At 55.0% G+C, this 21,975-nt stretch overlaps 2 protein-coding genes and 1 pseudogene across 3 annotated transcripts; all 3 read left to right on the top strand.

The window, feature by feature from the left end:
• Positions 1-309: 309 nt before the first annotated feature.
• Positions 310-1,902, top strand: CTHT_0065430 (annotated as a pseudogene; the record flags this gene model as incomplete). The annotated part of the gene is made up of 4 exons: positions 310-457; positions 524-581; positions 833-1,317; positions 1,493-1,902. Coding segments are annotated over 4 exons (1,101 nt in total).
• Positions 1,903-7,197: 5,295 nt separating this feature from the next.
• On the top strand, positions 7,198-10,485 carry CTHT_0065420 (uncharacterized protein; the record flags this gene model as incomplete). Its single annotated transcript, XM_006696779.1, has 3 exons — positions 7,198-7,418; positions 7,479-9,637; positions 9,782-10,485. The coding sequence occupies 3 exons, from the start codon at positions 7,198-7,200 to the stop codon at positions 10,483-10,485; spliced, it is 3,084 nt and encodes a 1,027-aa protein (XP_006696842.1).
• A 7,585-nt stretch (positions 10,486-18,070) lies between these two features.
• CTHT_0065410 (putative transcription factor) lies at positions 18,071-21,767 on the top strand (the record flags this gene model as incomplete). The annotated part of the gene is made up of 5 exons (XM_006696778.1): positions 18,071-18,456; positions 18,610-18,791; positions 19,144-19,673; positions 19,757-21,495; positions 21,566-21,767. The coding sequence occupies 5 exons, from the start codon at positions 18,071-18,073 to the stop codon at positions 21,765-21,767; spliced, it is 3,039 nt and encodes a 1,012-aa protein (XP_006696841.1).
• Positions 21,768-21,975: the final 208 nt, after the last annotated feature.

Raw genomic sequence — 21,975 nt, 5'->3', positions numbered from 1 at the left:
ACCCGGCCCTCGGCGCAGCGAGCGGCCGGGACACCAACATCCCTAGGGATAAGTCCGCGAAATCCTCCGCAAGGCCTTCATCCTAGCGATGTCAAGATAGCCCGCCGAGCTCCTGTTTGAGGAGACATTGGAGATCTCGAACAAGAAATGCTGTGACTTTACCCAACTTATTAAATTCCTAAGCTCTGGCTCTCGCCTCTGGGAAACCGCACTGCTTCAACCCAGCTACCCCCAGAGGCTTTCTGAGGAAGCGAAACAGCGCGCTTCCTGGTAGAGAAGTGGTGATTAGCACTCCAGAAGGAGAAGAAAATGGAGCTAGCCAAGAGAACCAAAGTCAGGATTAGAGGGCCGGTTAGGACCACCGGCGCCAACAACCCTCCTTTCATCTCCCCGATATTCGTGCCCCCGCCGCCTAGGGCGACGTCGGCCGAGAGATTACACGGAGAACCGCATCGTCGTTAGGACCGGCTTAGAATCCGACGATGACTCGGACCTGTAACATTATCTCAGACAACGTTCCGAGGTCCCTGGCCAACATCGACGGTATTCTTCAGCGGGCCGCGAGACACTGACACCAAGTGGTATGCGCCCAAGTGCTTCTAGTCATATTCTGCAGAGTGAGACGGCACCCTAGCTTTACCCTTTACGCCATCGATGACGGGGTAACCAGAGCCACCATCTACGTGGACCGCGGCTCACGGCCTCTACCCCAACCGCCCCCAAACATGGCATAGTCTCCATCTCGCTTCAAGGACTCGCTATTGTCAACGTGTACCTACATCCCAACTTTGACGTTGCCATTGATACTTGGCGCATCCTCCGATTACTCCAGATCGACCCCCGGGTCCTACATTGTTGTAGGAGACTTCAATACCCACCATCCCGACTGGGGCCCCCGCGCCCGCCCTAGCCCCAAGGTGGACATGATCAGGGCCTGGATAGCGGCGAGGCCCTTCACATCCTTAGCTTTGAGGGCCCGACACACCGCGGCGGTGGGACTATTGATCTCGCCCCTGGCCCAGCCAGGGTTTTCGTGGAGTTCGCCCATTGGGCCTGAGACCACCGCGCGAAGGTGGTCTCAGTGCCCGGCCGCCCCCCAGCCGCCTGCTCCCGCCAAGGTGCCTCCCCAGGTCCCGCTTCGAGGAAGGTTACCCGGCTACTCCAATCCTTGCTCCCCCCCAGCCCCGGCCAACTTGCCGACCGGGAAGAGCTCGAACACTTTTGTCTGGTCCGTCTTCGACGTCCTCTCCGGGGTCATGGGCCGCTCCTCTAACCCGCCCCGACAAGCACACAAACAGCGCTCCCTGGCGGTCAGAGGTATTAACCACTGTCAGAGAGATGAAGCCCGTCTTCTGCCGCAAGCTTTGCAAGGAGGTCAGGGTGAACTTCTACAGATAGAGGGCCGCCTCGCCCTCATCCCCGGCGGAGTGTGGCAGGGTACTAACGGATGATCGCCCAACGGTAACGGTCTTCGACGGGAGGGTGGTTTCAGATACGGAGCAGGTGACCGCGTACTTGGCCATCCAAGTCTTCCGTCTTGCTAGGGCGCAAGAAGGCTCCCGCCCGGCCTGGCTCGGTCCCCACCTTCCTCCTGGGTGGGCGGCGAGGCTCGCTGCGCCGCCCGACGACGTGGAGCTCAAGGACGCCTTTCTTGGAGCCGCCTCCAACACTCCAGGCCCAGATGGGGTGCCACTAGCATTCGTGAGGCACGCCTGGGGGTTCATACGCCCGGCTGCCCGGGCTATTGCCGAAGGCTGCATCGCGCTCGGGGTCTTCCCTAGGGCTTTCAAACAAGTGACTGTGGTCACCCTATCAAAGCCGGGTAGGGACCCCCGGTTATACAAAGGCTGGCAGCCCATTACCCTCCTGTCGACATTCGGCAAGGGGTTGGGAGAGGCGTAATAGGATAGACCCTGTAAGGATCTCGACCCAAATCGAGGGGACGCCCTCCCCTTCCCCCCCCCCCCAACAAAAGATACACCAGCAAACCTGTCAAATGATCAGACGTCCTGCTGGGCCTTAAGCTCAACCTCGCGACTCAGGCGGCTGCTGGGGCGTCGGCAACGGCCTCGGTGGTAGGCCTGGTCAAATTAAATGCCTGTCCAACACGATGGTTCGGGATTTTCCCCGCTCGGCTGGCCCCAACATTTCAATGCGGTCGTCATCCACTCTCTCCTGTACGGTATGGTTCAACTCGACACGAGTCCAAAACAGAGCTGGGTTAATGGCTACCTAGTCCCCATTTGGGCTAACGTCGGTCTGGTTGTCTGTCACAAAAGTCGCGAATGCGGCACCGAGAGTGATATTTCCGGTGTAGAGGACAATACCGACCCCGTGGCTCTGGTGGCTAGCTAGCCTGCACCTCGAGCATCTGCTGGACAGTGAGCGGGCATGGTGGAGGAACCGTGCCGAGATGTTGCCGGCCAACCACCCCCTGTGAGCTAGGCTTACCTGACCCCCTTACCGCGGCTCGTCCCGCTTGCACCAGACGGCCTCTGGCCTCGGGGCGAGGCCTCAATGGGAGCAAAAACGTCCGGGCGTCAGGTTGTGGCTTGGCCTCCTCCCCGGTCCCCCTAAGAGACGCCGAGCTACCCCCCCCCCGGACATACGTGGGTGGTGGGAAACTAACAAACCCCCCTGGGCCCTTTGGGACGGGCACTCGACCAAACTGTTCCTCGAAAACTTCTCCCGACAATGCCTTTCCCGCTGGCTGGGGGAGGCCTCGGGCCACGGCGACTTCCTGGAGTACCACGTGCAATTCAATCACCCCCTGGAGGACATTAATGAGTGTGCCCCTGTGGGAGGGTGGTGACCAGAGGCCACTTCGTTTCCTGCCCCCTCACCACTTTCAACAACCAGCTCACCGGTAGGTTGACCCCGAGGGCCTTGTGGTCCTCCTTCCAACTGTTCAAGGTCAGGGCCTCCCAGATCGAGCTCTAGGGGCAAGCTTGGGACGTCGCTACGGGGCAACCTGTCTCGACCTTGCGGTCCCCCTTCCCCCTTACCTGCCTGCTTCCAAGCTTAGGGAGCCGATTAGCCAGGCTCCGACTCAGAGAACTCGGTGTCAAGTCTGAAGATCCTCATCCCTAGGATCGTTCGACCGTAAGACTCCCCCCCCCGGCCCATGGCACGCTACTTCCCATCCCCTTGAGTCCACGTCGGTTTTCCCTTGGGCGGTTTTTATCCCGACGTTACCTGTGTATAGTTCTATCTAGATAGTTATTTCCCGCCAACGCCGTGGGCACGACTTAGCACCCTCAGAGGTGAGCCGGTCGAAAACTGGAATCGAATAGAATCAGATCGCTGTGATCACCAGTTGAACAGATGGATGATTGTTTGTGTTGTTGACTGGGGAGCTTCTTCGGCCTGATGACCATGCCTGGAGTCTATCTGCGTCTTATACACCCCTGTGGCTTCCTCTGCTCCTTTCCCCTCAATGGCACAGGCCCGTTGAGGGTCAACATCCTTGGGCGTTGAGGAACGCCTGCCCAATGTGTTACGGCTGGTAATGGGCTCGGCCGCTGTCCCACAGATGGCTTAGGAGGCGACCAATAGGAGGGTTTCTAATGGGGTCAAGAGGCGGACCAATCAGATGGAGAAGCGCAAACATTACAGTCCTCGCGCTGCGATACGCTGCGATAACTGCGAGAAACTCCTCAACATTACCAAAACAGGTAATGACAGAAGGACGGGCAGACTGACGGCTTCGAATATAAATATGTATATAGAATCACCCATTCCCAGAGCCATGACGAGGACTCTCCAGTCGGCAATAGAAGTAGTTGTCAACCAACAACTGGTAACCGCAGTGAATTTCATACCCTACTGTGTGAGGACCCCAGTTCCTCGGGTTCTACAATCTGGCCAATACCTTCGAACCCATCTTAGGAAGTTGTGGAATCGTCCACACAATGCATGGGGTCGTTGAGAACAGATATCTGGGTTTGATGGGTCATAACTCCCTTTTACTCTGATCAGTCGGCTGCGCGGGGCCCACTCTTCCAGATAGAGCCTTTGTTGGTCATGACATTAGAGCAAGTTTCATAGAACTTTGGCGGCACTATCTTAGGCCAAGTCTGCTCATATTAACTCGATTACTATATTTTTCAATTGTTTAAAATTAGTCTAAAATAAGTTAATAAAAGCTCTAGAAGGGAAAATCGGGAAAATGTACACTGCAGTTTCTCCTCTCTTTGATAAAGAAGTAGCGTGAAAAAAAGAGCCACTTGTTAGACTTGCCCAGTGTTTGCTGCTCATGGATCACATGATGTTTTATCAACAAGGTTGTCACACGGGGAAAAGTGGGGCCAGGCACAAAGGACCAATAAACACGACTCACGCGGCCCCGAAAGGTAGTCAGTCCAAGAATCACTGACAAAAGACCAAAAGACGCTTAAGGAATGAAGAAAGGCTTGAGTATATAAGGTAGATGGATACCTCGTAGGTAGAAGGGGACGAAGAGTTCCTCAGTCAGCGATCCAAATAGTTGCCCAAAACAACTGGTGACCGCAGCGCTTCTGAATGTGTGTGGAAACTCCTGTCTCTCAGATCCATAAATAAGCCTTGGACCAACCTAGAACCCATTTGAAGGAAGTCTAGCTGGATCGTCGCGTTCTGTATAGTCGCTTTTTGATACAGGCGAAGTGGTATGACCGCTCAAACCCTTTATAAATGCTGTGTGACGATGCAACTAGCCTTCTGGAGATGGGTTCGGCGGTTCAAGGCTTAAGGATCCGAGACAAGAGCCCTCACACAGGGTTCAGGATCCCTGCGGTCACCAGTTGTTCTGAACAACTGTTTGTAGTGCTGACTGGGAAGTCCTTCTTCCCCTTCTCTCGTGAGGAGTCTATATACCTTCCATACAGATGATCCGTTCTTGTTTCTACTACCAAAGGCTCTTCTTCGCCAGTGATTTTTGGCTTTTCCGACCTTTCGTTGGTGCCTCTTGGTCCTTATTGGTCGTTTTGGACCTGCGTTAGCCGCGTCTTTCTCGGCCCTCTGTGCCTGATCCTACCTTATTCTCCTGATATACCTTGTGGGGTCCATGACCTGCTGTGAGAATTGCACATGCTGAGCCTTGACCAGCGGCCATCTCTCTGACATAAGGGGCTATACGGTTTTTTTCGGAGGGCCTGGTGAGCAGCCTGGTGGTTTGTATTGTGCAACAAACCAAGCCAATAAAATAAGGTTATGAGGTCTGCAGCTCCAGCACTGTGTCGATGCGTTTTGAGCCATCTCGTGTTGATTTCCTTTGTGTGAAAGTAGTGATGTTGGCCAGACAAAATTCGGTGCAATTTTTTTTTTCAAGCTCAGCCTGGTAGGTACCATCCATGCTGAATCCTTCATAATACATTTCCAGTTTTTTTTGGGACCAAAAATCTCAGGATACATATTGGAGTTTTCCAACTGATGTGAATACGGACCCTCAGTGATGGGTGCAACGGGTCCCTCATCGAGAGTCTCCTATCGACACTATCGTGTCAGTAGTTCCGCGGCGAGCCGGAGCATGCTAGATTTTCTAGGGCTGTGAGGCGGACCGTTTCTTGCCCGTCAAAGTTGTGCAGCTGGGATAAAGGCATGTTGAGCTCGTCTTTTGTGGTTTCATCACTTGCTTAGCTTGCTTCATATGTAGTCTACTCCATCCTCATCTTTGTTGTACCGATATAGTAACTACATATTACCCGCTTGCAGACTTCTAAGACTGCAGACAGAGTGGGCAACGCGCAATTTCTTGTTTTTTTTTTTTAATTCCTTGTCCTTGGGGATACCCGGATGTACTTGGTGTGATTAGTTATCGGCCATTACCGATGAAGAGAGGATATAGCAAGTCATGAACAGAACATGGAAGCCGCTTCGTGTCTCCAACGTTGGATTTGTAGGCTTTTGGCGAATGGGCAAGAGGTGGGATCAATGATGGATGATGATGGCATGCTCGATCTTCGGTAACGATCCGTTTGTTTGGGTCGCTTTCTTCCGTTCCCCAGCTGCCAATCCACGACGGATGTGACGTCCAGGGTCCACTCCAAAGATCGGACCATGCGCAAGGGCCGTCAACCACTGAAAGCTACATAGCTAGGTAGCTAGGTACAGCCAATAGCAGCCAATGGTCTGATAGTCTTAGTGGGGACGCAGCCCTATCTGTACGCCACAAATCCGCCTCTCTCTCACCTTGGAGCTCCACTCTTCGCTATTCCGGGATTACTGGACCCCACGGCAATAGTAGCTGTACCTGGAAGCACGCAACCTCCAGTGAACAGACGGAACGGCGCGATCACACGTGTTGTGTGGATCGCAAAAGAGTGTTGCTGATTGCCGATCCTTGAGCACGTTCTACCAGCAAGCAGACACTCAGCCAATTGACAAAAAGTGAAATGTCAAATTCGACAAGAGGTGAAACTTATCGATCAGCGGTGTGGCTGCTGCTTGTACTGCGCTCGGAAAGGAAGTTCCCCTGCACGTCCAGAGCGTTGGGATGTATGTAGGTAGCGCTGGCGAGTTTGAACCTGAAGACCGATATTCCATGGCGCACAGCGGAAGAACTGCATGACCGGTTCGGTTTTAGTGCGGCTGAGAACCGGGGTGACGCAGCTCGATGATGGGCGGGACTGACCAATAAGACCGGACAAGATCGGATACCAGCGCTTGGCGCTTCAATTTTTCCTGCACGAGAAGGGTGGCATCGCCGTCTCCATCCAGGTCCACGGGCTCCTCCCTGTCGACTTAGTCTTTTCCCAGGGAGTCTGAGCTGGGAAGTGGGCGGTGCCCGGCTTTCGGGCACAACAGGAGAAGAGAAAATCACCGGAGCACCCCATGGCTGAGTCGTTCGTCTTGACATTTCTCGACTTCTGTTCCTGCTTCCAGTGACCGGGGGACGTTTTGCGATTGTCCATCATTTATCTACCTCTGTTTGTCGCATCGCCAGTCCTCTCGTCCCAGCGTGCAGGTGACAGGAAGAACATCAGGACATCAAGACTCCAGGATCTTTACCCGACGGCCGTTGCGGTCACCGACTCTCGCTTCTTCCTGGCTCCGCTCGTTGAGTCGCTCCAGCTTTTTTTTTTTTCTTTTTTTCTTTCCCTCTTCGCGGCGTGACTCCTCGCTCACCTCGGAGCGCCTTCCGATCTGTTTTTACCGCTCTCAGATTTTCCTACATTTCTAATCGTAATCTAATGTTTTGAATCTCGGTCTCTTTGCAACATGAGAACCGAAACACTTTACGCAGGCCTGCTCTCGCTGGCAGCGGTGGCTGCCAAAGCTGACCCGACATGGCCTTCCGAAGTTGACCACATGGAATTCATCGTGTACCAGCTCCAGGGCTTCAAGGGCAGTTTGTTCAACGATGCTATCAGGCCATGCGACAACGAAGCGGCCGGTCCTGGCCGTATCACCGCCAGCGAGTGGCTGCGCGTGGCCTTCCAGTATGTGTGCTCTCCGTCCTTGTGCTTGTTCATACGCTGGATTTCCTAACACACCCGTAGTGATATGTCCACACACAACAAATATACTGGTGTCGGTGGTCTGGACGCGTCGATTCAGTTCGAGCTCAACAACGGCGAGAATACGGGGCCTGGCCACCGGACCTCGCTCGAGTTCTATGCCAACTACCTAACCAGCCGCTCCAGCATGGCCGACTTGATTGCCGCTGGTGTCTATGCGTCTGTCCGGTCGTGTGGCGGCCCTGTCGTCCCGCTCCGTGTTGGCCGCAAAGACGCTACCGCAGCAGGCCCGCTCGGTGTGCCTCAGCCGCAGAACTCGGTGGTCACCTTCCGCCAGCAGTTCGATCGTATGGGCTTCACCAGCAGTGAAATGATTCAGCTGGTCGCCTGCGGACATACTCTTGGCTCTGTCCACAGCGCCGAGTTCCCCAACATTGTCAATGCCTCTGTCGGGCAGATCGGCCTCGACTCGAGCAACCATGTCTATGACAATAAGGTCGTCACGGAGTACCTAGACGGCACTACGACCAATCCTCTGGTGGTTGGCCCGGCTGTTGGCCTCAACCGTCATTCGGACTTCAAGGTTTTCAACTCGGATGGTAATGCGACCATCAGCGCCATGGCCGACCCGAATGCCTATCGCGAGATCTGCCGCACTGTCCTTCAGAAGATGATCGAGGTCGTCCCTCCCGGCGTGACTCTCACCGATCCTGTCGAGCCCTACAACGTCAAGCCCGTCGATATCAAGTTGAAGCTGAACAACGGTGCCAGCACCCTCCAGCTGACCGGCTATATCCGCCTCAGGGCTAACGGCTTCGCCATGAGTGACGTCAGCAATGTCGTCCTCACCTGGAAGGACCGCTGGGGTGGCAGCAACTGCGGCTCAAGCGGCTGCTCAACTACTCTCACCCTGCGTGGCGTTGCTAGCGGTCTTGATGACAACTTCGGCTTCTTCCCTATCGACGTGGCTATTCCAGCGGCGTACGGCATCTCGTCCTTCACCTTGGTTGTCAACTTCAATGACGGCACGAGCCAGAGCTACGATAACAACGGTCACTCGTACCCCGTCGATGATGCCATCATCCTGCAGATTCCCCAGAGCTGCTTGCTCCAGACTTCTGGCTCTCTCACTGTCCGTGCCCTCGTTCGCAACGACATCGCTGACGTCCCCGTCAATCTCGACGTCGAGTACCTGACTCCGCGTACTACGGGCACGAACCCGGTTCCAATCCTCAGCAAGGAAACCATTCCCATGACTGAGGGTGATTGCGCAGGCCTGTATACGTTTTATGAGGCCACCTTCGCTATTCCGGGCGGTATGAGCTACAACGCCCGCGTCAGCGTGTCTGCCGGCGAGCATGCCGATACGTTCATTAAGGGTAGCGATTTGGGCGGCAGCTGCGCAACTTTCTCCGGGGGCCTTGCTTGCGGCAACGTCACCGAGCCTGAGCCGGCGACCAGCACCTCCTCGATTGCTTCGTCCACCAGTGTTCCTGTTACAAGCGCGAGCAGCAGCACTAGCGACACCGCGACAGCTAGCCCGACTCCTGCTCACAAGTCGACCATCGAAGGCTACCAGCTTGTCGGCTGCTGGACCGAGGGCATTGGTGCTCGCGCTCTCGGTGGCGCTGCATTCGCCTACGATGGCATGACTCTGGAGTCCTGCATGGCAAACTGCACCGGCTTTGACTACTGGGGTACCGAGTATGGCCGCGAGTGCTATTGCGGCAACAGCTTGCATTCCACTAGCTCAGAGGCGCCGCTTGAGGATTGCAACATGCCTTGCAGCGGTGACGCGACCGAGTACTGCGGTGCTGGCAATCGCCTCGAGCTCTACTCGACGACTGCCACTCGGACAACGACCGCTACCCCGACTCCTACCGGCGCTCTTGCCCACAAGCCTGCTGTTGGCGACTACGTCTTCGTCGGTTGCCAGACAGAGGCTTCTGGCGGCCGTGCTCTCTCGGGTGCCGCCCATGCCGACGATTCGATGACTCTGGAGCTGTGCGCTTCGCTCTGCAGCGGCTTCATCTACTTCGGTACCGAGTACGGCCGTGAGTGCTACTGCGGCAACTCCCTCAACGCCGGAAGCACCGAGGCTCCGCTGTCTGAGTGCAACATGGTCTGCGCTGGCGATCAGTTTGAGTACTGCGGTGCCGGCAACCGTCTTGATCTCTACGTCTTGGCCAATGCTCCGACAGGTCAGTCTCCAACTTCATCGGCAGCTTCGACATCCTCACCAGCAAGCGACCATGCCACAACTTCTGGTGAGATTTTATTTTTTTTATTTCTTTTCGAGCATTGAAGATTTGAATTGAAGTTTTGACTGACACATTTAGGAACAGTGACCGCCAACCCTACCACGACTGCCGCTCCTTCTCACCAGCCGACGGCTTCTCCTTTCGCCTTCGTCGGCTGCTGGACCGAGGGCACGACTGGACGCACCCTGTCAGACAAGACCTTTGCCTCGGGTGACATGACTGTTGAGTCGTGCGCCGCTTTTTGTGACGGCTACAAGTACTTCGGCGTCGAGTACTCGTCCGAGTGCTACTGCGGCAACACGATCAACCCAACTTCCTCGGAAGCGCCCTCCCTCAATGACTGCAACATGCTCTGCTCCGGCAACCCGTCCCAGTACTGCGGTGGCCCGAGCCGTCTGGATCTCTACGAGAACGAGGATGTCATCGCCCCAACCACCCCCTCCTCAACCTCGACGCCGTCAACCCCAACCCAGCCCTCTACCGTCATCGCACCCACCGCCCAGGCCACCTGGTCTAGCAAGGGCTGCTACACTGAAGCGACCGGCATGCGCGCTCTGAGCGAGCAGACCCTTGCCTCAGACAACCTCACGCTTGAGATGTGCGCCGAGTTCTGCAATGGTTACCAGTTCTTCGGCACGGAATACTCTCGTGAGTGTTACTGCGGAAACGTCCTCAATACCGGGTCGGTTGAAGTAAGCGATGGTGACTGCAGCATGCCGTGCGCGGGAGACACTTCGCAACTCTGCGGCGCTGGTAACAGACTGAGCGTCTATGAGGTGCAAGCTTGAGTTTTGGTTGGAGTATATGTTGGATCTATTGACGAGATGATGTGGACTGGGCTTTGCTTCTGACCCCCACTTTTTTTTTTTCTATTGGATATCTTTCTCGTATGTATACAGGATACGTAACGATAATTTCCGTCGGAATCGTAAGGGATATATTGCAAATGTGTGTGGCAATGCTTGGGATTAAGACAGATTCATCCTAGCTAACTTTCTAACGCTATCGCATTTCCACTATTAAGTGGTCCCATGACAATATCAAAAGAGGGATACATGCCCTTTGAACCGTCAAGATCTGTTGTTATTTTGGTTGACGATGTTGTGACCCTCCCCCCCTCTCCTCCCCCTTGGGTGTTTTATTTATTGTGTCTCTCTAGTGATGCTTTTTTGGAAGGGTGCAGGAACTATCGGCGCTAGCCAGCCGAATGATGTGATCACCATGTTTGAAACGCCCGAGCTATCATGACACACACATATTACGATCGTGGGCAAACAATTCTTCCCACGCGCGATTGAATACAAAAACGCACATTCTCTTCCATGCTCAAGCCTTTTAGCAGCTTGGCTGACCCCTAGCCATGCCGTCATCACGTATGATGCTGTGCAGGACTCTGCTGCACCATTCCGGGCCGATTCTCAACGGAAACAAAATTCCTTTATTGGGAAGCCTGTCAACAAACAGCCTACCAACTCTGCAGTGATCGACCTGATCCGCTCACCCTTTCCATTGCCGAACACCCTCTCTCCCCCCTTCCCCCCACCCCTCGGCCCGGCGGGCCCCCAGGTTTTTGAGATCACTTTACTTTTACACTACCTACATCAGATCGATGTCTTACCTGCCTAATTCATGTCACCGTCGTCGAGATCAACGACGATCAATATCGACGCCATCTACGACAGCGCGTGTCATGGATCCATCTCCGCGTTGCTCCATCTTGCAGACCATCATCTCGCGAGAAACACCGTTTGGCATTCCATTTTGTTTTTTTTTTGTTTTTTGTTTTTTTTTTTGATTTGAACACGATCCAATCTTTCAATGCTTATCCCCAGACCCCATACCCCATACCCCAGACCCCAGACCCCGTACTCTCTCTACCGTGTCTCGTGCCTTGTGCCTCGTGGAATGCCCTGTGTGGCTTCATAGATAAGAGACGCAGCATTCCATTTCACACTCAATCAAGATCTCGCGATGGGTTGTTTCCGGCGGAGTTTGTTGGGGCTTGGGCACCAAAAAAAGTCCAGTCTAGAACGACTAGCCTCGACCGAAGGATGGAGCAACGCCCCCAACCTCAAAAGAGGCTCGTTGATCCCTGGACAACCCCCCCCCCGGGGCTTCCGATGTTGTCCCGATCCGACCCAACCCCGATCGATGCAAGCCCGGGTCCGACCGAGCAGGGTCCGGGTCCGGGACTGAGTGGTAGCTTATGTAGCTGGACAAAAATTTAACTTGCGCAATAGGAGGTTATTTTAGCGTGGACAGCAACACCGACTTCTCATCATGGCGAAGTGCTGGCGGCTAGTTGATGTGGCGGACTACGATAGGCAAGTCACCCTCTTCCTGAACAACAAAAACTTTTTCTTTTCCCTCCTCGACCATCTGGCCACACTACCACTCCCCAAAGCCAAGACGCCCAATGCCCGACTCGACCGACTATTTTGACCGAATCACCGAGACTGGACAGAGCTTATGCCACATACCTAGGTAAAACGCCGTGTGCTCACAGAAGAGCCCCGAGCCCAAGAGCGGGGAGCTGGAGCCCAAGAGCTGCGACTAGCGCGCGGTAGTGTACGGCCGAAAGTGCGGGTGACCTGTCAAATATCAACACGACCAGCCCATGATGGGGTTGGTTCAGTTAGTCTAGAGCGCCTGGCGGAAGAAGATACATACTTAGGTAGCACATCAGCGGCTGATTGGAGACACACAGGGCCCAAACCCAGAGAGGATTGGGTGAGGGGAAGCCGCTCGGAAAAGGGAGCAGTATCCTTGCTCCGTGGGTGGAGATGGGGTTAGAGACCCCATCGGCTGTGTTGTTTTGGCCAAAACCAACAAAACATTGGGGGACAATTGGGCATGGGCGAAAGTTCTCAAGGAGCTGAGTTTGGAGAAAGCTCTCACAGGACACAAGCTCTGTAGGCTAAGTCACAAAACCAAGGAAATTATCAATGTGGAGAAGTTCAACTCTCAATCCACGTGAAACATGTCATTCAAGACCAAAGCACTCTTTTGTTTTTTTTTTGGGGGGGGGGGGACAATTTCTCGAAGCATTTTCTCTCGGAGCCAAGTCTCTTAAAAGTAGGCGAAGTCTTTTCCAACACTGCAAGTACTTTGTCAGTCAGCAAGAAGCTAAATCGCGAGTGCCGAGCTCACCGATCCTTCGACATTTGTGCATCACACTCGCATTCATCACACACACTTAACACCTAAAAATTCGAAAAAAAAAACTTGGAAGAAAAATGCACAAATTGAAGTCATTGAGGCGTAAAGAAGAAAAAAAAATCCCAACAGACTAGCATTTTATTCGTGCCAAGAAGATGCCTCGATCGGGGATTTGACCCAATTGAGCGTTTCTTGAGAGCGGCAGAGAGCGTGAATCAAAAGGATCCCGGATAGGCTACGGACGGCGCGGCCAGCGGACTCCATAATGGCAGCTGCAAGTGATGGTTTTTGGCAGGTATCGTATCGAACACACCTCGCTTTTTCTTTTCTCTCTTTTCAAACTTTTACAATGAATTCTGGAAGAATCTTTGTCGGGGAGGTACCTCCTCTGTTGTGGTGCTGGTAAGCAATGAGAGGGCATGTGCCGAATGGCTGTGCGAGCATAGGCGCTAGCACACTGTTTAACATTCTGATCTCGAAGAGACCATGCCTATAGAAAATCTAGATTCTACTGCCGCTATTGTCTCCATGACTGATCAGCATCTGATCAGCTGGGAGAAGGTGGTAAGCGGATCTCCCCGTTCGTTGGTCATCAAGGGAGTACCTCTAAAGTCGAGAAACACATACGCCCCCCTCCCTTGAAGGATCGTTATCTGCCTGTAAGGATTTCCCTGTATGTACAGACGTGTGTTGGACAAGGGAGCCAGAACCTTAAGGTGAGCCCTGTGACTCTCCTCATCTAAAACATTCTTTGCCACTACGGAGAAAGGTTCATGGCTATGATGATCCATCTAGGGCCTACCCTAGCTGAATCTAAACTGCTGGCGACTGATCGCCACACATGTGCTTTTTGCCGTGGCCTGTTCAATCAAAGCTCCTTTAACTTGCCAACTTGCTTTAAACTTTCGTGCGACGTCTAGGTCACCATGGCGTGTCTCTATCATCTGTCAGCCCCGATCAGCTGGCATACGCCGTTGTGAGGCTCTCACCAATCGCAAAGCGAACCATCACACAGGCACCTCAACGACCAGGCAGAAGTACGTAGGATCCGATCCTAATTCGGATCGTGATGGCCGGGAAAGTACGGAGACAGGCGATGCCCTGGCTGCGAAGCTTCTCCAGGTTTTGACATTTCTGGGGAAGGCGGTGGAAACGAAGTCACACAAGACAGCGACACGATGGATGGACGACGACAATTGGTGGGCAGAGTGCGGAGGTGGGCTGCTGTGGAAAAAAAAAAAAAGACAAAAAGAGGGGTTGCACATTGTTACTGTGGGGTTTGACAACTGGGACAGGGCGGGGAAACTAAGATGTAACAGAGAACCTCTTCAGGTTGGTCTTTGGGGCCATAGACACTTTACTTTTTTGCTGACATTACTGGCGAGAACATGTCCAAATCCCCAAGTCTCATTGAATAGGGGACTGGATGGATGGAAACCTTGCTTGAAGGACATTCCCAGGTTGACAGATTTACGGAGTAAACGGAGGATGAAAGGAACGAGCAATGGCGAACCCGGTGTTGGTGGATGACTCAAGGTGAGAGATGAGACGTGCATGTACCTACCTGTACGTACATTGTCAATGCAAGCGAGGACCCTGATGGTCAGACGGGCCTCTTAAAACACCTAAGCTTGACGTCAAGAAGGGGACATATGCCGTGCTGCGCCTAGCAGAGACACGACATGCATGGAAGCGCAACTGCAGGCGCTTCGAGCTGCCTCTGCGGGCAGGAAGGGTCGCATTGTGTTTTATCAGCGCAAAAAGACGGGTAAGAGAGCCTGAGGATACAAAGTTTTCGTTTCACCTTTCATCGCTTGCTTACAAAGGGAACATCGACCGGCGGTGACGGTGAGCAGATCCAGACCTAGGCCAGCAGCTGCAGTCGGAGGATGGAGCCTGATCCGGAGATGGCGGAGGAGCACGTCCTGTGGGCTGTGGGAATTGCTGGAATGAACGCGGATGAGATGTGGATGTTGTTGTGGACTGTGGAGGTGGATTTGTTGACTATGGTGCTATGGATCCATGGATCAGCATTTTGAGTGGGTCTTGGGGATGTTAGAGACAAGGTGTTTCGAAGGACCAAGCCACAAAATTCTCGACGACACTGTCCTCAACTGACTCGAAGAAAAAATAAAAGGTTGCGAGATAAGAAAATGTGATTGCGCAGCGGTAATTGACACATTTCGAGGATGGTAAGCGATATGGCGGAGTCGCAATGGCAGCTTGAATGGATGGTGACGATATCAGCGGTTCTCGAGATCGATGTCAGGTCGATCGAATGGATCGGAAGCTCGCCGTATCTCCGCAAATTGACACTGTGCTGGTGGGGCTCACACTAGGTGTCCCACTGTGTGTGGTGCCCTTACAGCGGCTTATCGATAAGAACCATTGGATCTAGAAAGAAAAATCCTGCACGCGACGCAGCCTTCCCGTCGCTCGAGGTGTCTCTGGTGACGCTGCGCCTGCAGCGTCGGGCCCGACATGCAGCTCCGAATCTTGCCGAGGCCCTTCCTTATTAGGGAACCACGTTTTGTCGAGTTGCGGCTCGCTCTTTTTACTGCCGTTGCTTCTCAGACCGGACTGCAGAATCTGAGCTCATTATTCATCAGCATGGCACTGGCGCAGGATAGAAACGCAGCGAAATATTGGGGACGATCAAAATGGGCAAAAGAGGCGGTTGTTGGTGGTGTCAGAGAGAGAGCATGGCTGCAATGCCAGAGCTGCCAAGCCTGCTCACTCGGCAACATCCAGAGCGCCACGCCGGCTAACAGCGTTCTTGGTTCGGACAAACGGCGTGCGATCTGATTCGCTGGATCGCGTCTTTCGCCTCGACTCCAAGGACGAGAGGAAGCTCGACCTTTCCCGCCGTCACCGAGGAGACTCAGTGCGCCGGTGACAGCACCGACAACATCAGCCGTCTGCCGGCTCTGTTGGCCGCTGCAGACATAATACATAGCAGATAGATAGCGCTGTGTCCTACACGAGATAGTCTCTATGCTCTGTCTTTTGATCTGCATCCTTCTCTCGCCAAATGCCTTGCTTTTTGGAAATTGGTGATGGAATGAACCGGTGGGCGAGGGCGCACACCTTTACGTCACTGCTTTTCCACCACCCGCGCCGAGCCCCTGGCCGCCATGCGAGCTTGCAAATATCGGACAAATTGAACGTTGGCTCATCAGGTCCTTTAGTTCGTCAGTCGCATCACATTGTCGTTCGCGAGCACGAGCAGTCCCTCCCTTTTTGAGTCCTCTGATGGCTTCGTGCAAGAGAGAGAGAATTTAGGACCAGGCCTCCCAAGGTGAACTCCTCGGCCCTGACCGACAACCGACCCCATTTGCCCCGAGTTCCTGACTCAAGACATCCACACACACACACACACGCACGCACGCACGCACACGATCTGTCGGCCGCTGCTGGAGCCGCCCCCCAGTACCGCCCCCTCGTTACCCCGTTGCTTGATGGATCTCTCAATGCTCCAAGTGGCCCCGCGGCGTGGCAGAGATCCAGTAAATAAAAGCGCTGGAGAATTCACACCAAAAAACATTTTTTTCTTTACACACGCTATCAGCAGGACGCCAGGTCGTGTTGTTGCATGCTGTGTGGTCCTTTTCTGCTGCTGCGGCTCGCTGCCACTTGTGGGTGGTTCTCCGGTGGTCCCACCGCGCAGGCTGTGGTTGGTTGCTCCACAAGAGGCGTTTTCTTTCCTGATTGATTCCATGGAATATGTGGAGAGAGAATGGAGAAGCCATGCGGGGCCCTGGTGTGGTCTGCAAGGTCGCAGTGGGTCCCGTCCTGGGACCCGGGGTCGGATGAAGGGCTCAATTCGGGACAGCTGCAGGGTTTGGCGACTCAGGGTTGGCTGAGACTTCACCACCAGGGCTGCCGGAGCTTGGCTGGGCCAGGTGACAGCATGTCGTCTTCGACGGCCTGAACGCTGCTGCTTCCATGTTCCTGTAACGGAACAATCAGCGCGCTCCAGGTTGCCAGCGCTGGACTGATTTCATGCTCGTCCTCGTGATGTGTGATGTGGGATGTGGGATGGGTACAGGCATCTCGCTTGTTTTCTCTCGTCCTCTTGGCGATGGAACACCTAGGAACGGTTATCGGTTTGCCGTTGAAACTTTTTTCCTGTGTGAGAAGCAAAAACCAGCAGCAAGCATGTAAGAACGCAAAATTAAAAAAAAAAGGTTGGATAGGCTTAGATTTTCTCGCCACCAGCGCGAACGGGAGTCAGCAAAAAGTCGAACTGGCTGGCCACTGACAGCCAACAATTCTCGATGCCATCATCCTGCTGGTGGAAAGTCTATCATGTACATGTACCTTTCCCCCCACATTCCCAAAGAGGAATCACATACATGCAGCGTACAGTACGTGGTAGGCTAGACAACACAGTAAAAGTAACAAGCGGGTGAACGAACATACAATGCTAGCGCAGTCGTCTTCAACTGCCTGCTTGGAGGGGGAAGTAGTAGGCAGTGGTGTAGGTTAGGTACTGTACATAGCATCCCTCCCTACCTAGTCGTCGGGTCCATCGACCCCAGTGTTCCTAGTGTCTCTTTCCCCCCCCCCCAGTGTCCACTCCCCCAGGCTTCCAGGACTGCCCGGGGGTATCCCCAGGGTTCGTCCCAGGCCTAGTCCGCTCCAGCCGGGGGCTGAGGGGCAGTCTCGCGTCCGCGATTGTCCTGAGGTTTTTCAACGGCGAGATATAACGGCTCCTTCCCCCTCCCCCCTCCCCCACCATGTCCCGGATCCCGAAGTCTTCATTCTTGTTGTAGCTACTGTGTCGGCGCGTAATCTCCAGCTCCAACCGTGCCTCGTGGTATCCCGGCCCTGAACCACGCCCCTCAAAGCCCTCTCCGCTCAGTCATCTTTGTGTGTTGTTGGTTTTTGTACAGTATAGACTCATCAGCATCGTCGACAGCCAACAAGAGATCTTGTCGACATCACATCACATAGCTCCTAACGCCATTGGACAAGTGTTAAAAGACGCCCACGAAAACCCTACTTGGCTGACATTGGATCTTGGACCGTGTATGAACCACCAGGACGGGTTACTTACGAACGGCCAACATTACGCAAACAACATACTGGAGTCTCGTCAAGGCTTTTTTTTTTGACGCTGGACGTCGTCCTCGGCTGGGAGCTTACGGTACCTCTTTTCGCCATTTCATGAGAAAACGGTTATAATCCGGCCCAGAAATCAGAAAGATCGCCATGTCAGACAACGGAGACGCGCCCTCGCCCACGTCTGTGGCACCAGCCCAATCAATTTCGCCTCAAGTCCCTTCAGCTCCTGAACAGAATTCAGCAACCGCAGCTCCGGCCGCAGCGACAACAGTGACAGCAACAGCCTCGGCATCCACAGCAGCGACAGCGTCGACATCAGCGACAACAGGAACAGCACCTACATCAACGACGTCCCCCCCTAAAAAGCGCAACTCGGTAGGCCCGGAAGGCAAGGTCACCAAGAGGAGAGCAGCCAGGGCCTGCGCGTCATGTCGAGCCCGCAAGGTGCGCTGCGATGTCGTTGAGGGTGTCCCGTGTAACAATTGCCGCTGGGACAGCGTCGAGTGCATCGTCCAGGAGAGCCGGAGGCGGAAGTAAGTCTCAGTGTTTGCTCCCCTTGGACCTTTCTTTCCAGTCTCTCCTCTCCACCACCCAGGCTGCGTCATTTTCACCAGCGTATCCAAACAGGGACATGCAGTGGCTGACGTGCGCATCTCTCGCCAATCCAGAAAACATCTTCCCTACAGCTGCGGACCGCCATCAGTGGGGTCCCGGTCTGGAGGTGCCGAGGTTCTGCGTTCAAAGAGCATCGGCGCCGCACCGCCCCTTCTGACGGCCAATCTTGCGAAGCCGGGCTTTGTTCCTCATGCCGGTCCCTTTTCCATGCCCCTGACCGGGGAACAGGCCGCCGCCGCCCACCGCTTATCCTGTAAGTTTTGTTGTTGCTGTAACCCTCCGCAAACGAGCCCCCCCCCCGATACGCCCTTTGGATACGCAGAAATGCTCCAGCTAGTCTCGGCGGCCCTCCCCCCTTCCCCCAAACCCACCAGTCGAGAACCTTGATAACACTGTTCTCCCAATCGGAGAGTTTCTTGTTTTGGGCATGATCACATGCACGAACAAGGGCCTCGACAGACACCAAAAAAAAAATTTTCCCCCCTTCCAGGTTAATCACTGCGTCTGGGCATTTTTCATGTGAAAAACAACACCCGACACACCGTCGTTTCTAGAATTTTTTTTTTTTTGCTCCGAGTTCGCTAACAGAGTTCCCGCACGCACAGTTGCCTCCACTGTCAGCGACTTTGCACCTCTTACGGGCGCCGGGGACCTTTCCGGTCTTTCCGGTGCCGGCCTGTCCGGCTTCAACCCCCTGGCCCCGGGCAATCCGACGACCGCCGCGGCGGCCGCCGTTACTGCGGCTGCGCTGGCTGGATGCACTCCGCTGCTCAACCCACTGCTCAAGCTTGAGCGTGAGTGGCCGGCCTTCATCAAGCCGATCCCTGACCGCATTTCGGCCGAGGACAGGGTGTATCTGCTGCAGAAGGGCGTCTTTGTGATGCCTCATGTGCGGCTGCAGAACGCTCTCCTGAGGGCGTTTGTCGAGTATGTGTATCCGTACATGCCCTTGCTGGAGCTGCATGAGTTCCTCAAAGCAATCAACGACCGGACCGGAGCATCCGGCAAGGTCAGCCTGTTCTTGTACCATGCGGTGATGTTCAGCGCCACGGCGTTCGTGGACGAGACGCTGTTGAAAGAGGCGGGGTATGCGAGCCGCAGAGAAGCCAGGAGAGTGTTCTTCTCCAGGACAAGGGTGAGTTTGCTGGGCCGTTGATATCGATTTTTTTTTGTCTTGTTACGTAGCAGAGCGGGACGTGCTGACTCGCAATGCCGCAGCTTCTCTATGACTTCGACTACGAGACCGACCGGCTCATCCTCGTGCAGGGCCTGCTGCTCATGACCTACTGGTACGAGACACCAGATGACAGCAAGGACACCTGGCACTGGATGGGCATCGCCATCTCTCTGGGCCACACGATCGGTCTGCACCGCAACCCAGCCAAGACGCCGATGAACCCACGCAAGCAGAAGCTGTGGAAGCGGGTGTGGTGGTCATGCTTCATGCGCGATCGCCTGGTGGCCCTGGGCATGCGTCGGCCAACACGCATCAAGACGGGCGACTTCGACGTGCCCGAGCTCGTCGAGGGCGACTTCGAGATCGAGGCCCTGCCCGATGACAACACGGTGTTGGGCCCCGAGTGCGAGCTGATCCACAACGTGACGATGCAGCGCGAGCTGGCCCTGATGTGCATCGAGAAGGCCAAGCTGTGCCGGCTGATCGGCGACGTGCTCCAGGTCCAGTACAGCGTGCTGGGCCGCGCCGGCGTTCGTCCCGAACACACGACCAAGAGCACGCACATGCTCTTGCCCAACAAGAACCCGGACAACATGCAGGAGGTTGAAGAGGTCGACCGCCGCCTGCGCGATTGGCTCGCTGAGCAGCCCGAGTGTTGTCGGTACCGTTCCCTCGACAGCTGCACCATCACAGATGCCAACAAGGCCATCGCCGTTCAACGCAATTTGCTGCACATGGTGTACCATACCACCATCTCGGCGCTACACAGGCCGTTGTTCCTGCCTGCGAACCCGTCCCAAGAGCCCAGCCCGCCGACCGAGGTGCAGGAGACTGCCCGGCAGCGCGTCCGCGAGGCCGCTGAGCATATCACTCGCATGGTAGCTGAGATGCGCCGCTATAGCCTCGAGAGGTACCTGCCGACCGTCGGTGTGACCGTCATCTTGCCGGCAACCATCATTCATATGCTCGACATGAAGAACACTGATCCGCAGGCGCGCCAAAAGGCTGCCCAGGGCCTGAAGGAGTGTCTGACGGTCATGAGCAACCTACGCAGCATCTACGCGTCGGCCGATTTCGCCACCGGCTTCCTGGATGCAGCTCTGCGCAGCTTCCTGGGTACCACAAACCCGGCTGCTCAAGCCCAGGCCCAACAGCAGCAACAGCAGCAACAGCAACAGCAACAGCAACAGCAGCAACAGCAGCATGCCCCTCCCATCCTCCGTACTGCCACGAACCCTGCTCAGAAGTCGATAGCTCGACCGCTCGCCCCGGCTCTTCCTTTGACTCAACTTTCTCCCAAGCTGCGCACTGTCGGCGCGCCGACCTTCACGAATATGAACCACCGTCCTTCAACCCCGCCGCCAGAGAACGCGCCGTACCTCAACCCTCAGGAAGTGTCGCTCTTCCACTCCAACCAGCCCGCGCAGGCGGCCTTTACGCAACCGTCCACGTCGACAACGGCCGAGGGCACGATTGCGATTGCCATGGCGGCTGCGAGCGCCGGCTCGCAGGGTCTAGGCAACCTGGCTGTCTCGAGGGGCGCGACGCCGCCCATGACGGACGGCGAGGATGCTGCGGGCAACGACAACGGCGTCAGCAGCGACAACAGCAACAGCGAGAACGGCGTTTTCGGAGTCGGTTTCGGCGTCGGTAGCATCGCCCCCACAGCAGGCGCCACACCCCCAAGCAGCAACGACGGCGGCGACGGCGATGTGTTTATGGCAGATGCTCACGACGCCGAGCAGCACAAGCAGGTCTCTAGCAGCCACCAGCACCACGCGTGCTCTTCGGGGAGACCATCACGACCATGCTCACGGCCATAGCCACGAGCATGACCCCCTCGACTTCAGCTCCATTTCCTTCCTCGATGCGACTACTGCCGCGAACGCCAATCCGTCTGGGAGCAACGGATTCGATTTCGATCAGTGGCTGCAGTTCCCTGCTGAGGGCGGCGGTGGTCTGGGCGGACAGACTGGCAACGATGGAGACATGTTCCTATCGGGAGGTATGTTTGGGGGGCGCGGGGACGGCAGGAGTGGGCATGGAAGGTGACTGGATGATGGGGATTGAGTCCAAGTGTTTTGAATGGACAAGCGATGGGGTTGGTTATTGAGTATGTAATTTTGTAAGAGGCCTACTGGTAGGGGCGGTTGACTTTGAGAGAGGCGTTGGTTCTGGGAGTTTTGTTGGATTACTCGTGGGAAGGATGGGCGGTCAACCGGTTGGAGTTGGGGCTGGTTCTCTTTTTTTTTTTATTTTT

Source organism: Thermochaetoides thermophila, assembly GCF_000221225.1.
Source record: "Thermochaetoides thermophila DSM 1495 unplaced genomic scaffold scf7180000011822, whole genome shotgun sequence".
In the NCBI taxonomy this organism is placed as follows: domain Eukaryota; kingdom Fungi; phylum Ascomycota; class Sordariomycetes; order Sordariales; family Chaetomiaceae; genus Thermochaetoides; species Thermochaetoides thermophila.
This window is presented reverse-complemented; position numbering and strand designations above follow the sequence as displayed.